This window comes from Mycteria americana, chromosome 20 (assembly GCF_035582795.1).
Source record: "Mycteria americana isolate JAX WOST 10 ecotype Jacksonville Zoo and Gardens chromosome 20, USCA_MyAme_1.0, whole genome shotgun sequence".
In the NCBI taxonomy this organism is placed as follows: Eukaryota; Metazoa; Chordata; class Aves; order Ciconiiformes; family Ciconiidae; genus Mycteria; species Mycteria americana.
The window spans coordinates 7814847-7839493 of record NC_134384.1 but is presented as its reverse complement, the minus strand read 5'-3'; the positions used below and the strand labels follow the sequence as shown (position 1 = coordinate 7839493).

Here is a 24647-nt window from a genome sequence, read left to right as displayed (position 1 = left end):
ATAATACAAAATCAAAATTACTGTGACTGTGTCACACTGAGAACACAGTCCTGGAACAGCATGAAGGGAGGAGACCAAAGACCTGCTCAGGCCAGAGCAGCTGCCACTGAGCCGCCCGTGTGAAACCACCCCGGTATGCCTCTTCAGATGTATAACTTCTGCAGTCCTCATATCTCATGCCTGCATCCTCTCTTATATCCTGAGGATTCTGTCAGCTCACTGAGGACACACAGTCCCTTCCACCTGGTGGCTATCACCATGCGGTACACAACAGCCAGTTAAATTTATGCCCTTCTGCCATTGAAATACTCCCTGAAATACAGCAAAATGGTGTCAGTACTTACTGCTCTGGTTTAGACATGCACTCTAAAATACACACACCTCTTCCTTCTGGGGTGTGGTAAAGCTTTGCAAGGCTCAAATGAATAAGTCTGTGGGGAGCTCAGAGTCCAGCAATAGTCACCGTCCCCAGGGTGAATGTGTTTTGAACAGCACACCTTGTTTCTTCAAGAAAATAATTTCATTTTTTAATATTGACACTAGGCCCTCCATTGGTTCAATATTGCCAATGACAAATACTCTTGCCACCAAGAGAACAACAGCTGGGTCTACCTGAATGATTCCCAGAATCAGTAGAAGCTCTGGGTAGCTCTGCAGTTGTTTTTCTCCTGAGTAGATTAAGATGCCAGCTCCAGACATTCATAACCTTCCTTCTCTCTCAGTCCATTTACTATGGTCCAGGAAATCAGTTTGAAGGATTGGAGGTAGATCCGGACCAGAAACAACCAACAGGGCGTACCAGTCCTGTTTCTTTCAGGAATATCCCAAGGGGTAGGAAGAAGATGTGAGAAGTTTGCTGAATCTTTATTACTACTTCTGGCTAAGCTGCTGACTCTATGGTGATCCTCAGGCCTCCTCGCCCCCCTCCTAACACAAGTACACTTCTTGATCAACAGGACATCCCATCAAGTTACTTGGTGATACAGAGGAGCATTAATTTGGTAGCATGCCCAACCGTCAGAGCATTCAAGCCATGGCATCAGTAACCATGACCTTTTGGAGATCCCTCCCCCATTGCTTATAAACACAGTCCAGCAGCCTGAGCAACTGTAGATGATTGACCCCCTTTGTCCCAGTCCCTCCAGGAGTGTATATCTCATTCATTAGGTTGCAGGATCAGGTCATTGCTCCACACACTGCTCTATGAAGCACTTCCCAAAGTCCACTCCTGTCAAGCAGGGCAGCATTTATGAAGTACATGGCCCCAGACTCTTGAGAGCACTGCCCTCCAAAGCCACCAGTCATATACTGCCTGCTCTGCTTTCCTAGCACCACCATAGCCACTGCAATAGGGTTTTCTGAGGGCAGAGGCTGTAAGTTTTCCACAAATTCTGTGGAAACATCCTCTGTCAATTAATGTGAGTAGTCACATGCTGGGGAATGATGCTCACATTCCCCCCACAAATCTGCTTAACTGTGGTGGGAGAGTCTGCCTGACTGGTTTTTCATTTTCCTTCATCACCACAGTCCCAAATAGCACCAATCTCAGGTTTCAGGATCCCAGTGTGCAGCAGCCCAAATATTTTGTCTTTGCTGACTGCTCCCAGAGCAGCCCAGGTGGCGATCCAAACTCCAAGCCACAGGATCGCAGTACCATCCCATCTTGTCCTGGTCATCTTCCCACCCAGGTCCAATATTCTCTGGTACTTCCAGTCCCTTCCTTTTCCACCACCATGCCATAATGCTCGCACAGTGTTCACATTCACTCCCAAGCACAAAGGCAGTGGCGACCCACCACTCTTGGCAGTCCTGGCTCACTAGCCGATCCACAGGGTACACTTAACACTGGCAGATACATAAAGACAAAGCACCCACGCAAAGAACTAAAAAAAAAATTCTAAAACAAGAATCAAAGGCTCTTTCCAGAAATTCACAGCTAAGCCAATTATTCCAATTATAAGCTATGATAAATTAAGGTTTTCCTGCCTTCTCCACCATCTACTGTCATAGACAGAACCATCTGATGCAGGGAATTTAATTTAAAATTAACTTATGATTAGTTGGTATTGATATATGATCTTTAATTAAGTTATTTATGTAAGAGAGAAAAAGGAATCAATAGAATCACTAACTACTACCTCTCAGCTATCTGTTTACATAAAAATCACAACTTTCCTCATTTCTTCGTGTGGCACATTCTCACTGCATCCCAGCTAACACATGGCAATTCATTAATTCCTTCTACAGTCGTTTAAACATATATTGCTCCAACTGGGAGACTACTGTATATCGAGGAGTAAGTGATCCAGGTTAACTCTGAGCTGTGCTCTGCCGTGCTGTGCTACATGTTCAGCATGTTTTTCAGGCTGTGTTGGGCTGCACAAACCCATTGGCTGCAGGACAACCTCAGCAGCTCATTGTAACAGAGGAGCCTGTGGGCAGCTCCCACTCAGTGCCGGTTGTCATGCCACCTGCACAGCCTTGCCTTTATCTAACAGTGCAGCAAGTTGTTCTCATGTGAACATCTTTTAGGAATAGAGTTCTTTTCTTGTAAGTAAATTATAGAATAGCTGGAATGACCAAAAAGGAGGAGCTTCCCTGCATGAATGGGATCTGCACAGCGCTGTGGGAAAATCCATCCAGGATCCCTCTGATACTGCACAGCGTCAGACATGGGGTATCCCACATCTGAAGTAAGATTTACAAACTATTGATATTCCTCTTCTTATCCTGTGTTATTAAAAGACATATTTTATTAAGCTGTTGGTTGTCAGGCATTTCTTATGGAGATCCAGAAGGAAACCTGCACCGTTCCCCTCCCTCGCTCTGATCTGCTCCCACCACAACCTCCCCTTCCCAGCACAGAACACTATGACAGTCTCTTCCTTTGTAACCAATACACAGCCACACTGTCGACAGGAGCAAAGGGCTTTTAGCTAGGTATCCCACCACTAACAGTGGCCATGAGCTGATAGAAATATATTGGTTTAATCCCGTGCTTCAGTGGAAGCTCTCAGAGTTCCCAAGAGGAAGGCTGCATTGTTTTCATTTGATAACCATTTGTGGGTTCTTCTTCACAAATATCACTGAGCCTTTTTTTTTTTTAAGCAAGTTGTGCAATTTTCTGGAATACACCACACCAGTGAATTCCACAGTTCAATTATATGAAAAGAAAATTACATGAAAAATAACTTCAATTAATATCTTCCAGTTTGGGGTAGTGGAGACTATAGTGAAAGGAAAGTTTAGTCATCTGGTCAACCTCTTATACCTGTGAGAAAGAACAGTAGCTCCTTGCTGCACCTCCCTGCGTTTTCCACCAGCAGCACCAGTGAGAAGGTGAGGAGTGCCATGGAAGGAAGGAGGCCTCCCATGAGCCAAGGCCCTTCTGACGGAGTGACAAAATTTTGCAGCAAGTCCTGACTTCCAGTGGATTGCAGAGAGGGAGCTGCTTACTGCATACAAAACCCTGACCCAGAATTAGACTCTCTGCAAATGACTTTGCATGAGGTTCCCCATGAACACGGGGTCTGCAGAGGGGGAAAGACAGCCTGGCTTGGCATGCACCCTGACCACCCCGATGTGTGCAGCTGTCTATATCAGGCTTGCTCCCCTCTGGGGTGGGGGAAGGCAAGGAGACCAGTTATCCAATCTAGGCACTGTGATGTTGCAGTATGGTTGGGTTTAGGGGTGATTCTGATTTAGAGGCATTCAGTCTTTGCCCTACTGGTTCCTTGATCAAGCCCATACACCAAGGCTCTGAACCTGGATTACTGTTTTGCTGAGCACAATCACCATTGCAACAATACCTCATTGGAAGGGTAAAAAGAACTTGTCTAACCACAGTCTAAATGCAGTTCACATTCCCAGATAGTGGATGAATTACTCAGCACTTGGTAAAGTCTTCTTCAATATGAAAGGAGGGTTACATATGAAAGAGCCAACATCTCTGAACGAAAAAAACATCGTGCCTAAAACACGTAACCACCTCAGATCAGTTATCCCTGTCATAACTATTTTGGGACTTTCTGATTAAAATCTGAAAAGTCAGAAGGATCATGAGGCCTCACTTTTCACTGTCTGTATTTGCATGGAAAATCAAGATCAAGCAAGTTTTTGCTTTTCTGCTCCACAGTTTTCTGAACTCACCTTAGCATGCTGTTGTTACATAAGAAGAAGCTCCAATGTAAAGATGGCTTTGAAGACATGTGCAATAGAACTTGATCGACAATGACTTTGGCTGTACAAGAGGGTCTGCTGTTAGAAGAAACCAGACCAAACCAAGTGAAAGCAGCAAAGTTGCAACAAAATAGTGCAAACTCAGCTAATAAATATGCATTAAGCCTGCTTGCACAGGAGGGTTGTGTGAACAAATACTCGAAAGTGAATGGTAACAAGTGATGTCATGGCCAAAGCCCATAGGTTATATAAATTGTAAAAGCAAATATGTGAGTAGTCTTAAAATTATATATAAAGAATCAAGAGTGTAACATGGGGTACTTCTCAGGCTCCCAGCTGACAGACACCTTTATTGCTGGCAATAAAAGCGGTTTTAGTTAGTGTGTACTTCTGCTGCGTTCTTTCCGGTACCCACACACAAACTAGAAGAAAAGAAGAAAAATGCGAGCAAGTCCTTTTAGCTAACAATTTGGTGACTGTGATGGATATGCTCAACTCCTAATCAAGTTGGCTGTAATTTGGTTCAGGCTGATAAAGGCTGATAGTAAGCTTAAGCAATAACTTTTGTATCCCATATCAACTCTGTGGAATAAATAAGAGTATTGACCACCAATGCCTCTGTACTTATTAAATACTTTACATACCTAAATTTATTGATTAGCAAAGTACCTTCCACCACTTCTCTGAACAACATATTCCAATGTTTATTTGTTCTCAGAGTGGAGAATTTTTTCTTATATCCATTGCCTCTTGTCCTACCACCATGCATTTTTTGTGAAGTACTGTAATATTCTTTAGAGCTAACCTTGCTGGTATTTGAAAACTGTAATTAGACTCCCCCTGCACTTTCTTCTCTCTAGACTGAACAAACCTAATTTCTTCATCCTTTTATCATAAGACAAGTGCTACAGCGCTCTAATTATCTTAGTGGCCCTTTGCTGGACCTTTCTTTACTATTGGTGGTTTGTCTTCTGCTTCATTGTTGTTTCTTGGCACAGAGACTTGGGCACTGACTTTACCTTGTAGAAGTCCAAGACAAAGAAGGCTTTGAGTACTTCAGCTTTTTCTATGTGATTTGTAACTAACATCTCAGGTAAATGTTGCTGCTCTTGGCAGCTCTAAGATTACAAAGAGCAACCACTAATTAATCAGTCAGTATAATTAGAAGGAAAATGACTACCCTGTGATTGTGAACCTGGTTGTGAAGTATTACCTGGTTGTGAAGTATTTTATTAATCTGTCCTAATATTATTAAGTGACCTAATATGAGCTGCTGAGAATACAAATTTGAATTTTATACCTGGTCTGGAACAGAATCAACAGGTTCAAGGCAGTGCAGGGAGGTATGCAGCATCCCAGTGTATGCCCAGCATTTATTGTGTGTATGTGGATCACTCACTCTTTCTGCCTACCTGTCAGTCTCTGCCTTGTTGGGGAGATTTGACACATGGAGATTTTGATCTTTCAAAAGTGATCTGACTTTGAAAGTGAGAAGAGAGAAAGAGGGAAAGGCAGATCATGCACATTTGGGAGATGCAATGTTGTTAGCAGTTATCCCCAAGGAGACAGGCCATGTGTTCTAGTAATCCTAATACCATCTGCCTTGATGATGTTGATACACAAGTGTCCTCCAGGGAGATGATCAACATATGACATCTGTGGAAATAAATACTTCTGTAAGTCTCCAACTGGAATAGATGGCTGCTGTGAAGAAAGTAGTGGTGGTGTTCTGGCTCTGAGGTGTAAAAGGATGTTCACTTTTCTTCCCAGTTAATGGCAGTCATTTCTTCTTTTGGGGAGCAGAGACATTATTTACTGCAGACAGAATCCTAATCACGCTGAATATCACTTTGGCATCTTTTCTTTCTTTATTTATTGCAGATTAGTGTGTTGATGAAGAAATGCAATTTGATGTCCTCAACATACTGAAACAGTCTACGTAGCCATTGCTGCTTGGGTGAGAACACATACCAAATATTTTCCAGCTAAGAATATGAAGGCAATTACCTATTTTGGTACAGATTTTTTTTTCTGTCTGGGTGCATGACCATCACCAATGTATCTTGCTCTTGGCAGACTGCTTTTACAGTCTACTGCTATCCCTAAGTTTATTTTCACATCTAAGAAGACAGAAATTAAGAGAGAGACAAACTTTGAAAAAGAAACTGTGTTTAAAAAAAAAAAGGAAAAGAAAAGAAAAGAAACAAGATATGTCTGGCTTGCTCCTTTTAAAAGTTACCTCCTCTGGAAAGTGTTTTTCAGGATAATTGGTAGTGTTAGGTTTATGGTTGGACTTGATGATCCTAAAGGTCTTTTCCAATGTATATGGTTCTGTGATTCTGTGACCTTGGTCAGTGAGCATGCTGGTGATGGACCTCAGGGTGGGTAGGCAAAGAAGGGAGAATCCCTCTGATGGACAGTGAAGATTTACCTTATACAGTCAGTGGAACTGAGAGAACTATTATCTGACCAAATGTAAGAGTCCTGGTAAGAATGAGAGTAATCAGACCCTGAGCTCCCTTACAGCCCTGATTAGATGTCTGTTGATCACAATAGGACTTTAAACACTTCAGTACAGGTGCAGACACCCACAAGTGAAATGAAGCTTACATTCTGCATCTCTTTCAGGTGAGTGTCCTCTTCAGTGGTATAAAAATTATTTACTATTTTTACATATATAGTTTAAACTATTTCTCTGAGGCTCATTCTGTAATTGAGAGAGAGAGAGAGAAAGAAAGAGAGAAGCACCTCTGAAAAACTGGTGATTGGCATAAACGTACAGAAGGAAAGGTGTTGTTTAAAATCAGAATGATCAATAGTCCCTTTTGACTGTAATTGTCACAGAGGCTGCACCCTTCTCAGGAACTCCTCAGGTGACTTCCTCTATGCAGTCTTTCACATGAATAGTGAAGAGATAATTATGAAGCTAGTGCTTTTGGTATTACTGTAAAAATTTAATGGCTATTTAGCCAGCAGGAAAGTACGTGCATGAGCATTTGAAAAGTCCAGGAAATGTTTTGACTCCAAATCTCTGTGAATTACATATTTTTGTTGTTCTTTTTGGTTTCAGAAACTAGAGTAGGAAGAGCCCAAACTCTGAAAAAATGGAAATCCAGGGTTCAAAGAATGTGAATGTAGCTTTCTGGAAAACAGGGATTACTGTGGTAAACAGGCCTTCAAGGATGTGAGTCCAGCAGTGGGTTCATTAGCAGACCATCACATCCAAGGCTGAGCTTATTCTCTGAACTGGAGTTGAACTGGAAAATGAAGAGCAATAGTAAAGCCAACAGTGGGGTTCATCTTACCCACTTGAAGGTTTGTACACCTCTTAGGTTAAGGCAGTTGTCTAGGAGCACTTTAAAACCAATCAAAAATAAAAAGTATTGTGGTGTTTTAATTCACACACACTGTTTTAAAACTTTCTTTAAGATGAAATTACTCATAACCTATAAGTTATTGTTTTTCTTCATTGACTAGTTGTGGATGCCTGTGGAGATGTTGTCAGTGCCTGGAGTGCACCAAGAATTTCTCCAGCCTCTTGCCAGCAATGGAGGAAAGTGCTTCCATCTCCCACGGCACATCTGAAGCATGGCATTCATGTGGGGTTTGAACAAGGCCCTGCCAGATGCCTGTTGCCTTCAGAAATGTAACAGGAATTCAAATCTGCTGTCATTGGGACAGAAAATAAAAAAATCTTAATTAATCTTCCAGTTCTAAGATGGACTTTTGGAGTGTCTTATCTAGAATCTCTAATCGTATTTCATAATCAATGGAGAAATATGTACCTCCACAGAGTAATTCATCATTCTTTGGAAAAGTGCAAGGTTTATATTTGGGATGAATTATGATCTGGTGGTATCTCTTTCCCTTTTAACAATAGAGGAAGCCTAGAATACTGATTTAGACAAATCCTGTCCTGGGTAGTTTGAAAACAATCTGGTAAAATGACCTACATCAAATTATGAGAAAGATGAACCCTGCCCATAACGTTAGGTGTACTAAGGTCAGTAAAAGTATAACCTTAATGATGGAAATAAATTCCTAACTGCTATTTTGTTACTCAGCCTGATTTAGTGATATAGCTGGCTCTGAGCTAATACAGAATTAGGCATTCCTTATCCAAGCATGCAGCAGCATTTTAACTGGTGTACTTGGAAGCTTGAACAAATGTCTGTGTCCTATTTTGTTTTAAGGCACTTAAGGGATAAAGTGCCACTAAAGTTTTATGGGCTGATGTGATAACACAGAGTCAGGTGCAGAAGAAACAGATGACTAAACACTCTCAAGTATGTATAGATACACTGGAGAAAGCTTCTGATCCACAAGGTCATGAAGGAAGACTGTGGTAACAAACGTGACCTGGAGTTTAGACTGCCTTCAAGAGGTGGCCAAACTTATACCAAAGTACTGATAGTCACATTTTTTTCTGACTCCTCTTCCAGTGTGACATGATCTTTCTCATCTGGAGAGGAGAGTGCATCTGAGCTCCATGGCAGATGGAAATCAAACCATGATGACTGAATTTATCCTGTTGGGATTCACAACTAGTCCTAACCTGCAGGCCATCCTCTTTGTGCTGTTTCTGTGGCTCTTCCTGATGACCCTGGTGGGGAACATAGGGATGATCCTGTTAATCCAGACTGACCACCATCTACACACTCCCATGTATTTTTTCATTAGCAACCTGGCCTTTTTAGATGTGATTTAGTCAACCATCATCACATCAACAGCACTGATGACTTCAACAGCAGAGACCAAAGCAATCACATTCATTGGCTGTGCCATGCAGTTTTTCTTGTTTTGCACTGCTGTTTCCTGTGAATGTTAGCTGCTGGCAGGGATGGCATATGATAGGTTTATGGTCATCTGCAACCCACTGCTTTACACAAACATCATGTGCATGCAATTCTGTGTGCTCCTGGTGCTTGGCTTATACACTGTGAGCTGCATAAATGCCATCATTCAGACTTAGTTGTATTTCACCTGTCCTTTTGCTACTCCAACATCATCAATCATTTCTTCTGTGATGCTCCTCCAGTTCTGAAGCTGTCCTGCTCCAACACCCTTGTCATTGACATTATTCATTTCACCTGCAGTACAGTGGTGGCAATGTCTACCATCTTGATAATTCTCGTGTCCTACGCTTGTATTATAATTATAATTATAATTCTGTATTATAATTCTGCCATCCTAAAGATCCAGTCTTCCAAGGGCAGGCACAAAGCCTTTTCCACCTGTGCCTCCCACTTAATAGCTGTCATGGTCTTCTATGGAACAGTTTCTTTCATGTATCTGCAGCTTAGTTCAAAATCTTCTGTCAATCAGGACAAGATCATCTCTGTTTTCTATGCCTTGGCAAACCCTGTTCTGAATCCCTTGATCTACAGCCTGAGGAACAAGGAGGTGAAAGAGGCCTTCAGGATGACTGTACAAAGGAATTTTTCTTCTCTCTGAATTGAAATGTTGGGTAGGGCTTTTCAGCAGCATACAGGTTTGATTGCATCAAATTTGATGTGTTATAATTCTAACATCTTTGAATTAATTATTTATGTGAATTGTTTCCAGAAAAGGGCCTAAAGAAGCCTCTTTCTTTCCAACAGTTTAATTGTGCTAAACCTAACTTCTAGACAATTCTGGGTTTAAGACCTATCTACCTGTGCCTAGCCCTCTTTAATTGGAGACCTGCACATCTCTCTAAGGGTTTGGTATACTCTACCCTTTCAGATTGAGGGAGTTATCTGAAGGATACAGACAAAACTTAAAGAGTTGTACAGTTCTCTAGGAACTAGTCTTATCCAGCTGATTTATTGTATTGCCCTTCTTCCTGGCACTCCTTTGATCTCTCCCTAAAATCCTTCTCCTTCCTATGGTGGCTCTCACTGCATGACTCCCTCTCTTGCTTTTCTCCAGGATCTTTGTGAGAAACTCCAGTCGGTCAAGTTCATCCAGTTGTGTCCAGCTATCAGGGTGGAGAAATTCTATGGTTGGCACAATTCCCTGCAGTTCTGAAGAACCAGTGGCTTTTCCCCATTCCTAGACTTCCAGTGTTTGCAGTTTAGTTTATGCTCTTGAAAATCTGTTAACAGGGCCATCTCCTTACCTTACGTACTTGGCCAAAATCTGGAATGGTGATTTAAGCTTTCCTTTAGAAAGCTTTTTCCAAGGCAAGTTACCAGGATTCCTCTCAGTCCCACTGTCTTCTCATGTACCCATGCCCAGTCCCAAGGGACAGGAAGGAGTAGGGAGTAGAAAGTTCATCTAGTGTGTGACATTGTTGTGTAGTGAGACATATGCAAGTGCAGAAAAGTAAAGTATATGTGGGCAGACTGAGCAATGGTGGCATAAAAGAAATATTGGAAGTTTCTGGATCACTACTGGGGCTGCATTGAGAGCTCTTCTACACAATGGGTGGAAAGGGACAGTGTCTCAAGAGCAGAGGGGGAACAGTTCATCTGAGGAGTTCCTAGTTGGGGCAAGAACTGCCAGGGGAACACAGGAGGTTCTTGGGATGCCAGGAAAAACTGAAAAGAGCTGACAGTGCCTCTGAATATGGTCAATTATCCAGTCTTTGTAACCAACAGGTAACGAGTGTTACCCAGTGGTGTTCCTTCTCATTCCAACACACAGCAAGATGTTAACAAAAACAACAGGAAGGAAAAGGGAACACAGAATCTCAAACTATTTTCTGGTTTCTTTGAGGGAGACACTCAAAAGAGCAGGAAATATGAATCACTCATGGCCTTCAGTCTGTTGTGAAGATCAGTGTCGTAGCTGTCAGTGTTTCTGGCAAGAAGATATCTTTATAAATCCTTAAATGCTTCTCCAATTAAATAAGTATTAGGCTATTCTCTGAGAAAAATATATCTTGCTGTCCATATTGAGCAACATCTTCATGAGCCACCTCTGGCTGATCTCCTCACTTTGAAATACATGCTTTTCTATCCAGTAAAAACAGTTAAAGCAATGTGAAAATGAACGCTTGAAATTTCATATACAAAAATAACCTAAAGAACTGGCCAGGTCCTTTTTCAGAATTTCGGAGGCTATTCAATGAAGAGGGAACAGCAGCAGTAAACAGCTCATGCTATTGGGTTTAGGTAGAACTCTGCTCTTTTCATCTCCATCAGTGGCTGAAGGCTGAACCTCAGTCTTCAAGTAGAGCAGTAAGGCTGAAAGCACCAAGGGAAGGATTAACTATGTGCCAGACAAATTTTAATTTAATTTAATTTTCTTTAATTTAACCTAATATTGCAGTTAAAATATGGAGGTCTGTCTAAGGGCCCCTATGAGACTGCATCTGGAGCATAGTATCTGGCTTTTGGTCTCCCCAGTAGGGACATGCTGGAGCAAGTCCAAAATGATTAGGTCTGGGAGTGCACGATGTACTAGGAGAAATTGAGACGAACGGCTTCATTCAAGCCTAGAGAAGGCTCTACAGATTTTATTGCTACCTACAGCTGCTCACTAGAAGGGTATAGACAAGATCAAGTCAGATTCTTAGAGGTGTACAGTGATAGGACAAGAGGCAACAGGCACAAGCTGGAGGAGGAGAAATTCACATCAGGTATAAGCAAAATGTTTTTAACACAAGGGTGTTCCAACAGTGGAACAGGCCCAGAGGGGTTGTGAAATCTCTATTGCTGGAGCTAGTCAAATCTTGGCTAGACCATGGCTCTGAGCAACCTGCTCTAAATTAATCCTATTTTGGGTGAGAGGTTGAACCAATGACCTCCAGCAGTCTAGTAATTTCTCATGTTCTTTTTAGTCAGCTAAACTTCAAGCCAGGCCCTAGTTATCTGTCTGCATTATCTGAACTGATATCTCTAGTAGGAGAAGACTTCTGGCTGTGTCACCGTCCCTCCACTGACTGACTCCAGTTTGTACATGCAGTCTTTTCCCATCACACAGGGTGGGTGTTTCACAAAACTTGATTGCCCTTTTCCTCTCTTCAAGCTGCACATTTGCTATTAAAAGTGCAAGACAATGTCTGGGATGTTGATTGTGAAGTCACTTCATTTGTCGCACCCTGGCCAGGTAGATTTTTAAGGTCATCATGTGTGAATCACAAAGACCCTGTAGCAGAGATGACAGTTCAGGGGAAGGCAGAGGCACCGGCAAGTAAAGACAGACAAAGCTGAGGTACTGTGATGTCACTCTTGTTGCAGCAACCTGATTGGCCAGCAGAGGGCAGTCACCGTGAGAGCAATTATGATGGCTCTCTGTTTCACTCATTACCGGGGTGTGCAGTTAATTCCTTTATGCTGTCTCTTCTGCAGATAAAACAGTCCCAGCTCTCTCAGCCTTTCCTCACAGGAGAGATGCTCCAGTCCTATCATCATCTTTGGGGCCCTTCACTGGCTCCTCTCCAGTACATCCATATCTCTCTTGTACTGGAGAGCCCAGAACTGGGCATAACACTCTAGGTGTGGCCTCACCAGTGCTGAGCAGAGGGGAAGGATCACCTCCCTCAGCCTGCTGGCAACAGTCCTCCTTATGCAGCCCAGGATGCCATTAGCCTTCTTTGCAGCCAGGGCACATTGCTGGCTCATGTTCAACCTGGTGTATGCCAGGTCCTTTTCTGCAAAAGACACTCTCCAGCCCCCAGCATATACTGGTAGAAGGGGTTGTTCCTGTCCAGGTGCAGGACTTTGCACTTCCCCTTGTTGAACTTCATGAGGTTCCTCTCAGCCCATTTCCCCAGCCTGTCGAGGTCCCTCTGGATGCTAGCACATCCCTCTGGCATATCAGCCATTCCTCACAGTTTTGTGTCATCAGCAAACGTGCTGAGGGTAGAATCATAGAATGGTTTGGGTTGGAAGGGACCTTTAAAGACCATCTAGTCCGACCCCCCCCTCCACTGTGGGCAAGGACATCTTTCACTAGATCAGGTTGCTCCAAGCTCCATCCAACCTGACCTTGAACACTTCCAGGGATGGGGCATCCACAACTTCTCTGGACAACCTGTTCCAGTGTCTCACCACCCTCATCATACAACATTCCTTCCTTATGTCCAATCTAAACCCACCTTCTGTCAGTTTAAAACCCTCGCCCCTTGGCTTGTCACTACAGGCCTTGGTAAAAAGTCTCTCTTTGTCTTTCTTATAAGCTCCCTTTATGTGTTGAAAAGCTGCAGTAAGGTGTCCTCAGAGCCTTCTCTTCTCCAGGCTGAACAACCTCAACTCTCTCAGCCTTTCTTCACAGTAGAGGTGTTCCAGCCCTCAGATAATTTCTGTGGCCTCCTCTGGACCCGCTCTAACAGGCCCATGTCTTTCTTGCACTGGGGACTCTAGAGCTGGATGCAGTGCTCCAGGTGGGGTCTCACCAGAGCAGACTAGAATGGGAGAATCACCTCCCTCAACCTGCTGGCCACACTTCTTTTGATGCAGCCCTGGATATGATTGGTTTTCTGGGCTGCAAGCGCACACTGCTGGCTCATGTCCAATTTTTAACTCACCAGTACCCCCAAGTCCTCCTCTGCCAGGCTGCTCTCAATCCATCCATCCCTCAGTCTGTTCTGATAGTGGGGATTGCCCCAGCCCAGGTCCAGGACCTTGCAGTTGGCCTTGTTGAATTTGCATGGGCCCATTCCTCCAGCCTGTCCAGGTCTCTCTGGATGGCATCCCTTCCCTCAAGTGTATGTACTGCACCACTCAGCTTGCTATTATCCACAAACTTGCTGAGGGTGCACTCGATCCCACTATCCATGTCATTGATGAAGATATTTAACAGTATTGGTCCCAGTATGGACCCTTGAGGGACACTGTGCATTACTGGTTTCCACTTGGACATTGAGCCATTGACTGTAACTCTTTGGACGTGGCCATCCATCCAGTTCTTTATCCATCTAACAGTCCATCCATCAAACCCATTTCTCTCCAATTTAGCGGCAATAATGTAGTGGGGGACTGTAAACACAGGGTACACTATGCCCCATCGTCCAGATCATTAATGGAGATGCTGAACAGGACTGGACACAGTATTGACCCTTCGGGTACACCACTAGTTACTGGCCTCCAACTGGCCAATAACTGCATTATTTAGCCTGGAGATGTTGAAGAGAGAATCCAATAGCAGATTTTGAAATCCTGAAGTGTGGTGGCAGAGAAGATGGAGTCAGACTCTTCTCAGAGGGGCACAGTGAAAGGCCAAGAGAGAACAGGCACAAGCTGCAAATGGAGAAATCACAACAGAACATAATGAAAAAATCCTTCTCTTCAAGAATATTGCAGCCCTGAAATGGGCTCAGGAAGGACATGCAGTCTTCATCCTCAGAGATTTTCAAGCCTTCACCAGACAAGTTGCTGAACCACCTGGTCTCATTTTGAAGGTAGCAATACTTAGAACAGATTACATGAGAAGATCTTCAGGGGTCCTTTCCAATGGCAATGATTCTGCTAATATTATTTTCAGAAATAATTAAATGTGAGGGAGGTTTCTGTTCCTCATAGCATGAGGGGAATGGAATATATTACAGAAGCAAGTGGGTATTATCACCCCTCGTGAGAGCACTTGAGTTTGTTGGATTAAGCAGGGTATTGGATTTACATGACGAGGTGTTGGCAGGAGGGGCTGCAGGCAGTTCTCTGTGAGAAGAGGCCAGGGGCTGCCCCTGTGTTGGGGACAGCTGGTTCTAGCCAGCTCCAAAATGGACCCAAAGTAATGGGCTGGACAAAGCTGAGCCTGTCAGCAAAGCTGGTGGCATCTCTGTGATAACATATTTGAGAAAAGGCAGAAAATGCCACACAGGGAGAGGAGGAGACAGAAAAAAAAGACTGAGAAAAAACAGGGGAAACACCAAGGTCAGAGAAGAAAGAGGAGGAGGAGGTGCCTCATGGTGGAGCAGATACTCTTGCAGCCCAAATACAACCCATGCCAGAGCAGAGGAAAGGTGTGAGGAGGAAGGAGCAGCAGAGAGGAACTGCTATGTACCAAGTGTAATCCCTCCATCCCTCCTGTGTTGCTCAGGGGGAGTAGAGGTATTGGCAGTGAAGGAATGAAGTTGAGTCTGGGAAAGGGCAGAAGAAATAAATAAATAAAGCTAATTTTCCCCTAGTTGTCTGTTCTGCCCGCAACTATGACTGGTAAGCAACCTCCCTGTCTGTATCTCAACCCACAAGCTTTCTTGTTCCCACTCTTCCTATTGTCTCCCCCATTCCACTGAGAAGGTCAGTGAGTGAGCAGCTGGGTAAGAGTTTGGCCATTAGCCAAGGCTAACCCACCACAAGCAGGGAGAACTAAACATTGGATTTCCCAGGCCTGTAGCAGAAATGGGATCTTAGAGATTAGATTGACAGGGCCTTGGAAGCAGGACATCTAGGGAAGGTTCATTGCCTACATATTGACATCTAGTGCCATTTGAGACAGCTCAGGATATCTGAAACATCTGTGTGGATCTGTCAGATATGAAACAGTACTTACAGGAAACCTACGTATGTCTGAATCAGTGAGTGGAGGCTACTTTCAGATACCTGGGACATCTCAAAAGACACTAGACACATGCATTTTGCTAACTGAATTCTACCCTGGCTCTCTCCATATCTCCAGCCCAATGGAAAGTTTGCTTTTCAGTGCAAATGGCACGGGGTCCCATATAAGTTACTGCAATGGAATCTTTGGGTCCCTGCCTTGGTGGTCAAAAGCTCAGGATGTGAAGACAGTTGGAACTGTACTTTCTCATCACCTTCTCACATGCAGCAATAAACAGAATTGTAACCTGCCAAACTCTCTAATGCATTATCCTTGCTTCTCAGCCTCTGCTGGGGACATAAACACAATCAGCGTTTCGCACCTGCTCATATGAAGGAGATGTTCTGTCACAATTATCCTAATAATCATGTTAATTCTTGTACACTCATTCCCCAGCACAACTGAATTCCCAGTACCTAAATAAATTCTTATCTGACACTGTCTTGGCACCTTCCTGTCTGCAAGGGAGGTGCTCTGGGATGCACAGTCTCATCTTTTGGTAGTTTCCTTCTCTCTGTGCTATCTTTAGACTTCTTTAGGTTCAGATGAGCCATGGACCAGTACAAGTCAGGAACTGACCTGGAAGGCCATCCCCAGTCAGCTAGAAGATTTGTCCTCTTCCCCTCCACATTTACCAGGAACATCTGTAGGACTAGGATTCTCTTCAAAAAAGGAAGCAAATAGGCAATGCAATTATGCATAGGAGGAAGCTGTTTTATCATGATGAGAATGTGTCCTGCACCCTGTGACAGTTGCTTTTGACAGATGCATGTCTCTAGGTTAAGCTTGGCCAGAGGTATTGGTTTTTTCATGAAGAAACTGAAAGGGGATTGATTTTCAGATCGACACATTTAGCCCTTTTCAGTAAGTAGTGCTGCATAAAAAATTAGGAAAGAAGACACCTCCAGAATGAGGCATCCACAGTCACTAGCCACTTTGGAAATTGTCTCATGTATCATTTAGTAATAGACACCAGTGGCAGTATGACATTTCAGTAAAAATTACAGTTTCTTTTGAGGCATCTGCAAATAGAGGTGTTCTGGCACTTTGACATTTTGCTATGTCCACATGTCTGCCACTGGAGATGCAAATGGTGTGTGAACCAAAGTACTAATGTCTTAAAGAGCTGTATATGACTAATTTAGTAGGTATCTGAGAGCCAGAACCCCAGGCTGTAAACTGCTACTTCACACAGTGGGAACAAACATGGGCCAGAATGGCTCCCAGTCCTGCCTTCTAAACTACTAGTGTGCCCTTCCCTAAGCTCACTATGCAAACATAAATTCTTTTTTACCAGTCTCAATGCCACTGAGTATACCTTGAAGTGTGGCCCTTGAGAAGCATCCATCCTAGCTTAGCCTCTAGGACAACATCACTCCCAGCCCCAGGGTAACAGTAAGCCACTGTGCTGGTTTTGGCTGGGATAGAGTTAAATTTCTTGATAGTATGGAGCTGTGTTTTGGATTTGTGCTGAAAATAGTGTTGATAATACAGGGATGGTTTTGTTATTGCTGAGCAGTGCTTACACAGAGTCAAGGCCTTTTCTGCTTCTCACACTGCCCCATCAGCAAGTAGGCTGGGGGTGCACAAGAAGTTGGAAGGGGACACAGCTGGGACAGCTTTGGACTTCTTTAGGTCCGTCCCTTCCTGACCAAAGGGACACTCCATACGATATGATGTCATGCTCAGCAATAAAAGCTGGGGGAAGAAGAAGGAAGGGGGGACGTTTGGAGTTATGGCATCTGCCTTCCCAAGTAATCATTACATATGATGAAGCCCTGCTTTCCTGGAGGTAGCTAAATGTCTTCCTGCTGATGGGAAGTAGTGAATGAATTCTTTATTTTGCTTTGCTTGTGAGCACAGATTTTGCTTTACCTATTAAACTCTCTTTACCTCAACCCACAAGTTTTCTCACTTTTACCCTTCCAATTCTCTCCCTCATCCCACCGGCGGGGAGAGATCGAGCGACTTAGCAGCCTACTGGGGTTAAACCACGACACCCACAGAAGGTAATTACAGCCTTTGATCCATGAAGTGTCCATAACCCCAATCACCAAGCTGGTGAGTGCCTCAAGATTTGGTAACTACGGTATCCTAAAATTAATGCATGTGTAGCCAAACCCTCATTTAGAGCAACCTGAGGTGACCTCAGTTCTTGCGATTACCCAAAAATGCAACCCTATAGCAACCCTACCCTCAAATCATAGGACAATTCTAAATTGCATCAATAGAATAAACCTAAGGCTGGTCCTAACCCATAGGTAACTATAATTTAATTGTAAACTCAGTCTTTTATGTTACTGTAAATGTGACTCTTGGTGTTTTCCCAGCCTTTACTCATAGGTAAATCCCAGTTCAACTCCTATGGCAACCACAATCATGATCTCAATGCTATCACTAAATTTCTTTCTTGGAACAACTCTGTCCCTGACTTCTGGCGTTTGGAATACTGAACTGGGGATTGCTGGATTGTCTGTGGCATGCCCATGCCCCAGCCTTGCAGGGCTGGTGAAATAGGTACTGGCATCCTCCAGGAATTGTCTTTGGCTTTTGGCCCACTTCCTTATAGGCTTGTTACTGTAAAGGCCTCCCACACTTCCCAGACATGCTTGGCTAGCCAGTTGGTCCTCCCCCTGGGAGGAGGCTGGCATTGAAGGCAGTCCTGACAGGCAGACAGCTCAAGTCGCTTTGGCACTTCCTTGCTGTGGACTGCATTATGAGAAAGTCAATGCTCTTCTTTGGCTTCCTTCTTGTCTACCTTGGCCTGGCTCTGCCAGGCACCCAGGGAAAAGTCATCCCCCGATGTGACTTGGTGAAGATCCTACGTCAGCATGGCTTTGAGGGCTTTGTTGGGAAAACTGTAGCTGACTGTGAGTATAATGAGCTCCCATTGCACCTCTCTGCCTATACCACCCTTGTTCCTCTCAGCTTCTTTGTAATCTTCCAGCAGTACTATTTTATCCCTCCATTCCTTTGACTTCATCATCTCTTCCTCATCCCCTTCCTTGCCCCCTTCTATTGCTTACACAACAAATACCTATCCAGAGCTTTATCCTTCCAAGCATTTGTCCATCAATTTCTCAGACTTACGATATCACCAGTTTAATTACTTCTCCAGCTCTTCATTCATCCTTGATCTATTCATCTCTTTCCTCTTATTTACCCTGAGCATACCTTGATATTCCTCCTCTGGGCTCTCTCTTCCTGCTGCAGGAATCTGCCTGGTGAAACATGACAGCAGTTACAACACTAAAGTGTTTCATGGCAATGGTGTGAGCAGGGACTATGGGATCTTTCAGATCAACAGCCAGTTGATCTTACTCATGCGAGGATGGCAAGACCCATGGATCCAAGAATGTCTGCCATGTCAGTTGCTCAAGTAAGTGGTGGGACAGAACAAAGAGCCTTTCTTCATCCACTCTATGAAAGTACCCTGATCTGTCCATGACATCTGCCTAGCAGCTGCTCTGGGCATTTCTCTCCATGTGTCCTTCTATTCATCCATTTCCTCAGTATCCCACTCACCCTTCCTGATGAACACCTTTCCCTCTGCCCATCTATCCCTGCTCTCCCTCTACCCTTCTTTCCTCCATACTGACTTTTTCTCCCTTCTCTACAGAATTTCAAGATGATAATACTGAGGATGATATTCGGTGTGCCAAGAAGATTGCTTTCCTCAGTCCCTCGTAAGGATATTTGCAGTGGGCACTGGGGAAGACTGGGCAGAGGAGACAAAAGAAAATCCTACTATTGACTGGGGAGGGGGGAGAAATGGGTGAGAAGCTGTATTTGGTAAAGTTTAGCACAGTCCTTCTCCTAGAGCTGAAGGGAGAACTGAGGAGTCCTGGCTCCCAGCACCTGCTCTAACTCCCTAAGTTTCCCTCCCCTCCCAGAGCTCTCCCTTTGGTTTCCTTCCCCTTCCCCCAGCTCCCTAGATTGAGCTCATCAGAGTTTTCATTGATTCATATCTTTCATGCCCAGCTTTCTTCACCCAAGACTCAAAGACTAACCAAGTTTTTTTTTTATAACCAATTCAATCATTATCTAACTTCTCAAATTAAATCATGTGTTTCTTTTCCAGGTATGTCTGGAGAGACAATTGCAAGGGCAAAAACCTGAGTTCCTATGTCAAGGGTTGCTAAATCACTACATAAGCAGCAGCTATTTTCTCAGGATCACCAATGGTGAAGAGTGAGGGTGTATGGAGCAGAGGCTAGGGAAAATGGATGGGTGTGGGGAATTAAAAGCAGCATATTATTAAGGCAGAAAGGGTGCTGGCTATTGTTAACACTATGAGGACTTTGTGCTACTGCAATGCAAGTAGAGAACTTAAAGGCTGATGGCTTAGTAGAAACAAAGCTTAGCAGAAGTGCATTACAGGTGGAGTTTCAGCCATTTACTTGCATAATTCTGTCTCTAGATTTTAACTAACAGGGCTTACCAACGTTTATGGTTTCTCTCTCTTTTTGTCTCTTTCTCTCTTCTCCTTCATGCCTCCCTTCCTCCCATCCTCCTTCCCTCCCTCCCTTACCTTCTTTCATTCTTTTGTTCTTTCTTATCTGAGCGTAGAAAATACAAAAACTAATGAATGCTGTATTAGTTATAAGACTTGCATAACTGCAGCTGCCTTATAACTAGGACACAGTCGCTGACTGAGGTGGATAATACAGCTGGCTAACGGAGAGAGACGACTGCTGAAACATGACCTTGCTCCTTAAATTTATCCAAGCATATGCTCCTGGCTGGTGTGAGAGATAGGGTATGGACATCTGGCCTGGCTGAATATGGCTTTTCTTATCATCCTTTGAGGTATCAGATCAAACACAGTCTAGGAAAGATGCAGGCAGCATCTCTGTGAGGAAATAATGGGCTGGAAAGCCAGTTAGGAAAGGGAAATGTTTTGCCATTTAGGTCACGAGTCCTTTTTCCAAAGGCTGAATCCAGAAACAGTGCACAAATGGAAGGTGACAATACTGAAACCATGTTTGCTTATATGCTTCATATACTTATATGCTTTGTTCTGCTGCTTGGTGAGCAGTGACTGCTTTTATGTTTATGGAATAAAGGGATGCTTTAACTCTTGTCTTATGTGAATGTATAAACCAACTATGAAAGGCATGTTTATTTAGATGGCTGAATAATAAAAGAAAATGCTCTAAGTAGCCTTGCCAGAAGACCCTCTTCCCAGCTATGGGGCAGACGGTGGCTCTTTCCCCTCCCATGACCCAGGAGACTTCATTCTCTCATTAAGTAACTCAAGGCAGAGCTATTTTACTGCTGGAGTCCATGAGGTTTTTGGGAAAACTCAAAAAAATTTGAGTCAAAGCCTCATCATTGTCTTCAGTGCAGGTACTTTCCATCTATTTGGGGATTTGAACAAACCTTCTTATCTGAGGTTTTGGCTTGTGGGTTCAACCCTGGTAAAGGGATGCTTTCTGCCTACCTAAAAATCAAGACCATGTGTGCATCTCCAAGGGACATAGTCAACAAGAAAAGATCGGGGTTGTGGAAGTAAACTCTCTGCAAATGAAACATGTCCCTGCTAGGGATTGCTGAATCCTGCTGCAGCTCCATAATGCCAGGTCCAACCAGGAGCAAGGCTCAGCACGGGTTCCCAGTAGGCACACACACTCCCGCACACAGAGACACCAACACTGTATACACATGTATATGTGTATATATACACACATAAATACACATATATATATGACTGGCCACACAGATTAAGACATACACACTCAGCACTCACAAAAACACAAACAGCACCAGTGGCCCCCTCCTGTTCCCTCTCTGACTGATCAGAATACGTGTCCCTTAGTCCTTGAGTGGGAAAATATATTTACACACACATATGTACACACACACACAGAGGTGTGCAATGCAGCTCCCTCCAAGCAGCTGGGTCAGACCCTCTGGCCGGTAGCTGCCCCTGGATCCCACCCAGTCTCCCCAGTTGGTGGCACCTGGACACACCAGCCCCCGAGGCCGCATCCCACTCTATGCTGGCAGAGACCCTCACTCACACAAACACACGCGTGTGTGCCCGTGCGGGTCTCAGCTGCCCCCACGCCAGCTCGCGAATTCCCGTGGTCCCTCCAGCAGCCACCTGCGCCCGTGGCGTCGGGGGAGCGCTGACAGCCCATCTCAGTGGTGGCCCGGAGCGCTGCTCCCGCTCCCGGGGCGGGCCGGGGGCTCTCCAGGGATGCGTCCACCCGGCGCCGCAGCAACTCCCACCGGGGCCGCGATGCCGAGAGCGATGCCGAGAGCGAGGCCGAGAGCGGGGCGGGAGCGGGGCGGGAGCGGGGCCGGCCAAGGGGCGGGAGCGGGGCCGGCCGAGCTCGGGACGGCCTCCCCTTCCCGCTGCCGCCCGGCTGCGGGCAGCGCCGCTCGGTTGGGCTGGGCTGGGCTGGGCTGGGCTGGGCTGGGCTCGGCGGGTCTGCTGAGGGGAGAGCCCAGGCCAGGGGCAGCTGCGGTCCGGCCGCCTCGGAGCGGGTGTTTGCTCCGGCTCCTGCCTACCCCCGCAGCCCCGGCCGGCGGCCCCAGGCTGGTTCTCCCTGCCCCGGGCACCGACAGCGCGGGAGGAGCCGCTGCCGGGACTCCAGCTGAAGGTTCCTGGCGGTAGTCGAGGCCTTTGGCTGGCGCGTGTGGGAGGGAGAGACTATGGTGGGCCCGGAGCGGGACAGGCTGCCTGCAGCCGTCTGTCTGTCCGGCTCAGGCAGCCCCGAGGGACAGGCAGGGCAAAGTCCTCCGGGAGCCGGGTGTCGAAGCAGGGAGGTGCCTGGGCTAGGGAAAGGGGAAGCTTTCAGGAGGTGCATTGAACACACGTCTGTGTGTGCCAGGAGGTGTGAGGTGTTCGTTGGTGTGGTCACTGCTGGAGAACGGGCAGCACAGGCAGCGTTTCCATCCCTGCTCTTCACAGCAGCAGGAGAAGCCCACCTGGTGTGGCAGGCCTCCAGCATGGGCTCACTGCGTTTGGGGCCCTTCCTAAGGCCGTGTCTTTGTGTGATGATAGAGCAGGAGATGATAAAGGCCCACGTAGTGTGTGAGGAAGACGAGGATGGATGTGAAGAGGTTTCACGAGGAAGGATTCTTTCCCTGCTGGGCAGGTAGGAACACCTCCGTCAAGCAGAGCGCTGCAGTGTGTTTTGTTGAAGCCATATCAGGTTGGTGGTTGCCAGCACAGCCCTGTGCAAAATACAGAGCACAGCAAGGTGGTGAGCGGTTGCCAGCAGGGGCATAGAGGAGATCAGAGAGGCCTTGAGTGTCCTCTCCACAGGCCCCTGCCTGCACCAGGCTGCGCAGCCCTAGCTCGCACGCCCTGTCCTCTTCCTCTGAGACTTCTCCAGGGTGAGTCAAAGGCCAGATGTTTTTTCTCAGGCTCACCACTAGATGGGCCCCACATCCTTGCTGTCCCTGGGACAGGTTCTCCTGCACAGAGGCAGAAGCAGAAATACAGCTCCTGGTTTTCACCACGGTTTAGGGGGAACGAGGACTAAATGAGAAATGGGAACACGCTTGGGCCTGCCTCACATGGAGACAGGGCTGGAGCCCTCAGCAGGAATTATTTGACTCTGATTTGCACAAAATGCGCTGGAGTGGTGTAGGAGGGGGCAGGTTACTAATTTAACCCCTTTACAATTGAGGGCCCCCTCCTCCAAAGTGCATCAAAAGTGGCTGGAGCAGCTGCAGGAGTTGCTCTCCCATGCTGTCTCCCTGTCTTGGGCAGGGAGTGGTCAGTTCCCTCGGCACTGTGGCCCTCCTGGCCCTTGACACAGCCTGCTGCACAGCTGCAGAGGTATTTCCCTCCACAGTGGAATGAGCCTGCAAAGCAAAGGAGCGGAAGCTTTGAGCAAGGCAGTGTGGTGCAGTGGGTAGATCAGCTCCCTGGGATGCGTGGAGTTGACTGGGGCACAGCTGGTCAGTCACATTAGACTGTAACATCCCTGTAGGACAGGGGTACCATTTGCCATGGGACATAACTGTAAGTAATAAGATCACTACAATTATTTTGCTGACTCAGTCCAGGAAACCCCAGGAGAACCCCAAGATCAACCCTTCCTGGTGCCTCAGTTTCCCTTGCTGTGAAGAGGTGCTGATAACCTCCCCCTCTGCCTGCCTTCCAGCTCAGGAGTTACCATAACTGTTCACACCATTCATCCAGTTGGGCTTTCCCAAGCCCAGCTGGACTAGCAGGACACAATCCAGCCTAGGCTTGTTGGGTCCCTGCATCCCCAGGCATCCTCCATACCCTGCAAGCAGGACTGGGGAGGTGAGGCTGAGTGAGGGGTTGTTTGGGTGACTAGTGCCAGCCAAGGGTTTCCTCTGCCCCTCCAGAAAAGCAAGCCAGAGCACTTTTTGGACTTGCCATGATTCCCTGGAGCTCTGAGGTTGGGGTCAAAGTCCCTGTCATGAGATGGGCCCAGCCCCAGAGGCCCCTACAGCCCCCGGATCACAGGGTCCAGGGCTTTACTGAGCAGTTTGCACCAAATGAAGGTGAAATCCTGCAGAGAGAGGGGACAGATCAGTTTGTGGGGTAGCCTTCTTTGGGAACCGGCCAGAGTCGGGTTCTCCATCTCACCCTGAATAATGCGATCCAGCAAATGGGGTTGCATGCATTGCCCCAGGCAGCCCAGCTTGCCAATTCGGGCAAGGAAGGCTGGGGGAGCTGGGGAAAGAGCTGACCTGGGACAAAGGTGCTTTTCTTTCAGAGCCGGTGTGCCCAGCTCTGGGCAGCCTGTTCCCACCCCCAGCCCGGGTCAGTGGCATGCGAAGCACCCGCCTGCCTCCTGATGCGCCGGGTAAAGAAGCAACAGCTGCAGGGGCCCTTTTGCTGCCTCAGGAGCTGTGACAGCACCCGGGAGCCAGGCCGGGATCTAAATTTAAACTCATGCTTTGTGTGTTTGTACATGCAAGTGCAGGCTCCAGCCCCCACTCCCCCACTGCCTCCCCTGGTGCACGGAGGAGACAGACTCTGCAAGGAGTCTGTCCAGAGGAGAGCCAGC

General features: G+C 46.0%; 1 protein-coding gene and 1 pseudogene across 1 annotated transcript; both read left to right on the top strand.

Moving 5' to 3' along the window:
* Nucleotides 1-8668: 8668 nt before the first annotated feature.
* Nucleotides 8669-9633, top strand: LOC142419087 (olfactory receptor 5AP2-like; annotated as a pseudogene).
* Nucleotides 9634-18361: 8728 nt separating this feature from the next.
* LOC142419194 (lysozyme C-like) lies at nucleotides 18362-19787 on the top strand. Its single transcript, XM_075521904.1, is given in 5 exon segments — nucleotides 18362-18515; nucleotides 18859-18962; nucleotides 18964-19024; nucleotides 19265-19331; nucleotides 19727-19787. Coding segments are annotated over 5 exon segments (447 nt in total).
* Nucleotides 19788-24647: the final 4860 nt, after the last annotated feature.